Source organism: Pundamilia nyererei, unplaced genomic scaffold (genome assembly GCF_000239375.1).
Source record: "Pundamilia nyererei isolate P.nyererei 1_Seehausen unplaced genomic scaffold, PunNye1.0 scaffold00063, whole genome shotgun sequence".
NCBI lineage: Eukaryota > Metazoa > Chordata > Actinopteri > Cichliformes > Cichlidae > Pundamilia > Pundamilia nyererei.
Genome location: NW_005187464.1, coordinates 1285080 through 1291079, shown reverse-complemented (window position 1 = coordinate 1291079; position 6000 = coordinate 1285080). Strand labels below are relative to the sequence as shown.

Sequence of the window (6000 nt, the reverse complement as noted above, 5' to 3'; positions counted from 1 at the left end):
GGGGGGATTATTATACATGTGACGTCTGATGCATCAAACAGTTGAGAGGAGATGCAGTTCACAGCCTCACACCATTTCCTACAGTTTCAGGGAGACATCTCAAACCAGCAACAAAAGCCATCCTCTTAGTTGTGACTGAACATGCTACAAGTTTTATCCATGTTGCAAAAGTTCTTTTTCGGTGTCTGTAGCTTTACCTTTGTTTAATGAAATAACCCTGGCCTGAGAACCAGGCAAAATAAACTTGTGTTCTTGCAGGTTGCACAAGTATAGCTATAGTCCTCTCACATGTTAACTGAACCCTGGAGTTTACCTGTGCGTGTTTTGATTAAAAACCCACATGAAACTCTGGCAGAAATTGCTACATTACGCACAATGTTGTCGGATGTGGTGGCATTACTACTAGATCTTCATTTCTCAGATGCCTGGGGGGAGTGAAGACTCTTGCATGTACTTGTGCAGGCAGAAACAGTTAAAGTTAGCAGTCTGACAGGTTTCTCAGCAAACAAAAAAAGGTTGCACTGTGGATCCCGGTGGGCTGTACTGAAAGCCTGAATGAGGACAATTGTACATTGTTATATGTATGTTTACAAAGCTGAACAAATTTTTAAGGTCCATAATCTCTTGTTGTGTCCTTATGTAAATCTGCCATCACTGTAAACTGTAAGAGGATGGGCCAGAGGAACATGTTTTTCTATTCTTTTCATGCTATAAAAATGCCAGTAATCTCTTAATATGTCTGAGTAGATCAACTTCAATTAGTAAAAGATTGTGATGCTTTATGCTTGTGTGCATGTCTCTGTAGATCAAGCTTTTTTAACATTTGCAAAGCAGATACGAGGCAACAGAAGTTTCATTTTCTCCACCACTGTGTTGCTATAATATAACAATGGTGCTCCCCACCCGTAGCACCACTCCACAAAATCTGCTCACGAACAGCTTGAGCAACATGACAATGAGGCACTGATCTACCCTGCAAACTGTCTAGCGCTCAGTCCAAATGAGCATCTGCAGGATGGATTGAAAAAAGCCCAATCAGCAGAGGCACTAACCAATAACGATCTGCTTGCCAGTGTCTAGATTGAAGATTTAGCTTCAGCAACATTATGTGCCCAAAACTGAGTTTGGCTGACTACCTAAACATACTGAATGACCAGGTTTGTCCATCAGGTGATATTTTCTCCCCTGATGGCAGAGTCATAGTCCAAGATTCCCTGAGTTCAAAATGTGCAAGAGTGGTTCAGGGAGCATGAGTGGTCAGATTCTTCCATCATTAACACAAGATGTTGGCAAAGAAGTAATGAAACCGTGGACAGAAATACATTTTGTGACACTGGATAAGTGTTTGACTTTTTGGGGTTTTCAGGCCAGAAGGTAGAAAGTCTTGAAAGAGTGACCAGACCCTAAAAAATAATGAGTCATTTCTGTTTTGTAGTCTTTCATGTGGAGAGTATTAGATTTCCTGGTACCAAATGGTAACACTTGGCAAACAAGCTTTGATCCAGTTGTGTAAAATACACTTTTTGGCAATTAAAAGAAGCTTCTCCAGAAGTCTGTAGTGTAAATGGTAAATGGCCTGTATTTGTATAGGGCTTTACTAGTCCCTAAGGACCCCAAAGCCCTTTACACATCCAGTCATCCACCCATTCACACACTGGTGATGGAAGCTACATTGTAGCCACAGCCACCCTGGGGCGCACTGACAGAGGCGAGGCTGCCAGACACTGGCGCCACCGGGCCCTCTGACCACCACCAGTAGGCAACGGGTGAAGTGTCTTGCCCAAGGACACAACGACCGAGACTGTCCAAGCCGGGGCTCAAACCGGCAATCTTCCGATTACAAAGCGAACTCCCAATTCTTGAGCTATGACTGCTAGCTACTGCTAGATGCAACTCTCTAAAGGATAGGCCTAAGAGGAAAACACCAGGATCATTTTAAATTTTCATTTTAAATATTCTACTATGTTCCGTAGATATAAATGACCACAAGCTGGAAATTTATTTACTCCCAGAAGCAATGAAAATATGTTCCCCAATCAGAAGAGAACAGAGAAGGGAGAGAGCAGTTGATCTTGTACAAAACAACAGGGGTGATATGCAATCTGTGAAGAATCTTATACTGAGTCGCTCTGTCTATTGCATATGAGGGCAGATTTTATAATGCTCCCTGCCAGTCATCCTCTATATATTCTGTGCCTGAATCCTTTTCCCACTTATGAGCAATATTAGGCAGCTCATATTCATCAGAGGAACAGAGAAGGGAGTAGAATAGCGAAATAAAAGACTTCCCAGATTAAGGCTCTAAGACAAACCGCTCTATGATGCTATAGGTAGGTAACTGAACCCTGTAGGTAGGTAGGTTAATAGAAGTAGAGGTGAGATTAGAAGATAAAAAGTGCCTAACTTTCAAATATCCAAAGAATTGTTCCTTTGGACACATTATCTCCAAACAGGTCTCCAAGTGCACGAATCCCCCGTCCCACAATAAGGAGAAAGCAGATGAGCCAGTGCCAGCAGGAAAGTCAGCATTTTGGACAATAAGGGACAGCAAGGATTTAATACTGTTATATAAAATAAGATGGTGCTTTACCACTGGCCTTATATTACTGACATAACGTGACCAGACTCCATAGGAAGCGTGGAGAACTCCAACAAGCAATACATGATTCCAATTTAAGATTTGCATTAGCCAAGACCAAAGATGTGAGCATGGCAAGTCTGGTTGTAGAACAGTAATTTAGGCATGGAAAGGCCACCCATGTCTGTATGTAACTGTAAAGGTATAAGCCTCTGTCTAGGTTTTTTGCCATGACAGATTCATTTAGAGAAGGCCTTTTGTATATCCTGAATATTCTTCTGGGCAATTACAGAGGAAGCATCTACAAAGTTTATAAAATATGAGGGAGGATATTCATTTTAATGAAACTAATGTGGCCTATCAGAGAGAAAGTGGTACGTCATGCCAAGGTCAATGTCTTTTCTTTTTATTGAGGAATAAACTGGAAGAAAATTAGGTTTCCACAGGTCCTTTAGGTTTGGCAATGTTTTGATTCCCAAGTAAGTAAAACCAAATACAGACCATTTGAAAGGAAAAATTGTTCATTATAGTTTAGTCCACAAATTTTACCAACCTCCAACAGCTGGTATAGTTCTTTCGTTTGAAAGCCTCAGTTTTACTCCTCTTTTATAATTGTTCAGTATTGATAAATCAATTGAATCATGTCAAACAAACTTTTTGAACGCAAAGAGAAACTACAAATTGCAGTCGATCATGATCACCAACTTGAAAATATTAGGTCTTGTTTTTCTTCTTTTTATCTTCTTTTTTTCTCTTGTTTTTTAAAGTCATCAAAGATGTATGCTGTATAATTATATTACAGTGGGAAAAGAACGGTTCAGAGAGCTCATTAAATGCTCACAATTACAAAGACATTTGGCAATGATGAGTGGATGTTAACTACAACTGTATATTCTGTATACTGCCCAGCACACCCTAATCCGCTACGTTGGGTGGAGAAACACAGCTATGATGGGAAACACTCATCAGCTGACCTTGTGTTAAGGAGCCGTGATGAAAGGGAATAATGAACATAGCTGACAATACTGAAAGTCTATTTTCAGTTAACTAGCTATGAAATCTCAGTTTAATATTTAAAGTGTGGTTCAGTTTAATCCAATTCTGTTTTTGAAATTCTAATCCATGGGTTAGAAAGAGTAAATTGAATCACTCACATCCTTTTTCTTTTCTCTCCTTTAGGATTTGGGACTTCAGGGAACGTCACTCAATGACATTTTGTACAAAAATGCAGCGTTTCTAAACCTGGTGGACCCCATTTCCCACGAGTTGCTGCTCAGCCTTGCCCGGGACCTGCAGTGTCCAAAAAGGGTATGAATAAAACAGTTTTATTCATAGTGAACATTCAAAGCAGCTGTTTGTTTACAGACTTGACACCAGTAAAAAGGACAAGCAGTACATTTCACACAGAGGCTACACGCACGCCTTCATTAGCCACGCTTAGATGCTTGTGTCATATTCATTGTCATGCTATTGCAATAACAATGAACCATCGGTTTGCTTTGTGCAGCCACAAATGCAGAAGACAGGAAGAATGGAAAATATTGTAAGCGCTGACTCATTAGCATGAGAGGTTAGGGATGAATATCAGGGCCAAACAGAACCAGGGTATGACTCTTCATTGTTACTCTGCGCTCGGTTAGCCCAGTTGCAAGTGGGAAGCAGCTATGCACCAGGTGTATTAAATTACCTGCTCTGGTTGGGTTATACTGGAAAGCACGGTCAGGTGCCAGGCAGCTAGAGGTCAACAGAGCTCTTAACCTCTAGCTGCCTGGCTTTAGGGGGCTCATTACCCTGGCACTAACAGTGAGGGAAGTTTGAGGGCTTTGATAAATAGCCAGAAATCAAACTGGGGAAGGTAATGCTTTCCTCTTGGAACTGGGAAATCTAGGAAAGAGCAAAGAGAGATTTTCCAGCACGAAATTTGAATTCTGCCCAAAAATCAAAGCCACTTTTTTTTTTTCTTTGTCCAAACTGGCAGTCGGCTCGTTTACTTGCAGCACAGCATACAAATCAGACACGTTGAAATTCAAAGTACATTTCAATCTAAGGTAAGAGGCTGAAGACATTACAGAATCTACTCAGAGTGGCTGTAAAACATGAACCCAGAAGCTATTACGGATACAGTTATGAAAGAATGGCTGCCACAGGGGAAAAAAACGTCCTTGTGGTGTAGTTATTACTTACTGAGTTCAGATGATAATCACCTGGAAGAAACTCTAATCTTATCTTTGTTTACTTCAGCGAGGAAAGCCCTGGAGGTAGGGAAGAAAAGTGAGAAGCTGGCAGCAATGTTCTCCTGACTGGCTGGCGACCCGTGGCAGGATACTGTGTTAAACGTGACAAGGGTGTATAGAGGCAATGTGGTGGATATAGGGCCCCGCAGGTGCTTCTGTGGCCAGTATTTTCCACCTTAGATTTATTTAGGCTGAGCATTCAAGGGCATACCGTGGGTTAAAACATACATCATATGCCAGTGTCTTGTTTTAATGCAGACCCGTTATTAATGCTTAGCATTGCTTATAGAGTTACAGTACTGCACTCTGTCAGTAACTCTGGAGCACGTATTTTTCTAAGAACACTTTTGCTCTGTAAATCAGCATGCGCTGCTTAACATCGTGCTCATTTATCCAAGTGGCTGAAAGAGAAGCACTGAATGTTTTGAAGCGCGTGACATGTTTGTTTGTCACCCAAGAAAAGAAGAGGCAGGGGGAACGGTTAATCGCCTTAAGGTAAATTGGCCCTGTCTTTTTTCCTCTCTCGCCGCATTGCCTCTTTCTAGTTGTCGTGTTGTACCATTAATTAGATTTAGCCTGCCCAGCGCAACCCGTTCCAGTGTTTGACGGAGGAGGGAGAGCGAAGAAAAAGAATGTAAAGAGGTGCCGGAGAATCAGGAAGGAACAGGAACGCAAAAGAGAAGCTGAATTACTGAGTCATGTGGAAAATGTTTAAAGCAAGACAAAGAAATACTTTGTAAACATGTAAAATTTGGTAGTTTCACAAGTATTTTTTTTTCAGCAGTAATAAAGGAAGAAAATATATGCTAATTACTGACTTTTAGTATATCTAACATCTGGAAAAGCTGTCCAGTATCACATTGTTTGCTTAGTTCCCTGTTTCAGGTGTGCTCATGCATGAGGAACAGTTTGTTTATAGATTTGTGGCTTGCTTTTCTGTCCCTCATTCGCCCCTTTTGTGTGTTGCAGGAGACTGACTCGTTTAAGTCTACTAACAAGATATGTCGCCAACTGATTTACCACCTGACCCCTCACTCCAAGTGGACAAGACAGAGCGTGCCCAGGAGAAAGTCCCAGGCCTGGTGAGTGTGTTCTCTTGGCTACCGCCTGAAACTGTGCCATCACACAGTAAATATATCCTCACCGTGTGTGTCAGTGTGATTCACAACCCTCCGGAGTATCTGTGGA

The 6000-nt window shown here is 41.5% G+C and overlaps 1 protein-coding gene across 1 annotated transcript in view; it reads left to right on the top strand.

The window, feature by feature from the left end:
* Window positions 1-6000, top strand: part of lrrc75bb (leucine rich repeat containing 75Bb) — a 37008-nt gene that overhangs the window by 9230 nt on the left and 21778 nt on the right. Inside the window, exons 3-4 of the mRNA XM_005735254.1 lie at window positions 3758-3886; window positions 5782-5894. Coding sequence (XP_005735311.1) covers window positions 3758-3886; window positions 5782-5894 — 242 coding nt within the window. The remainder of the gene's footprint in view (window positions 1-3757; window positions 3887-5781; window positions 5895-6000) is intronic.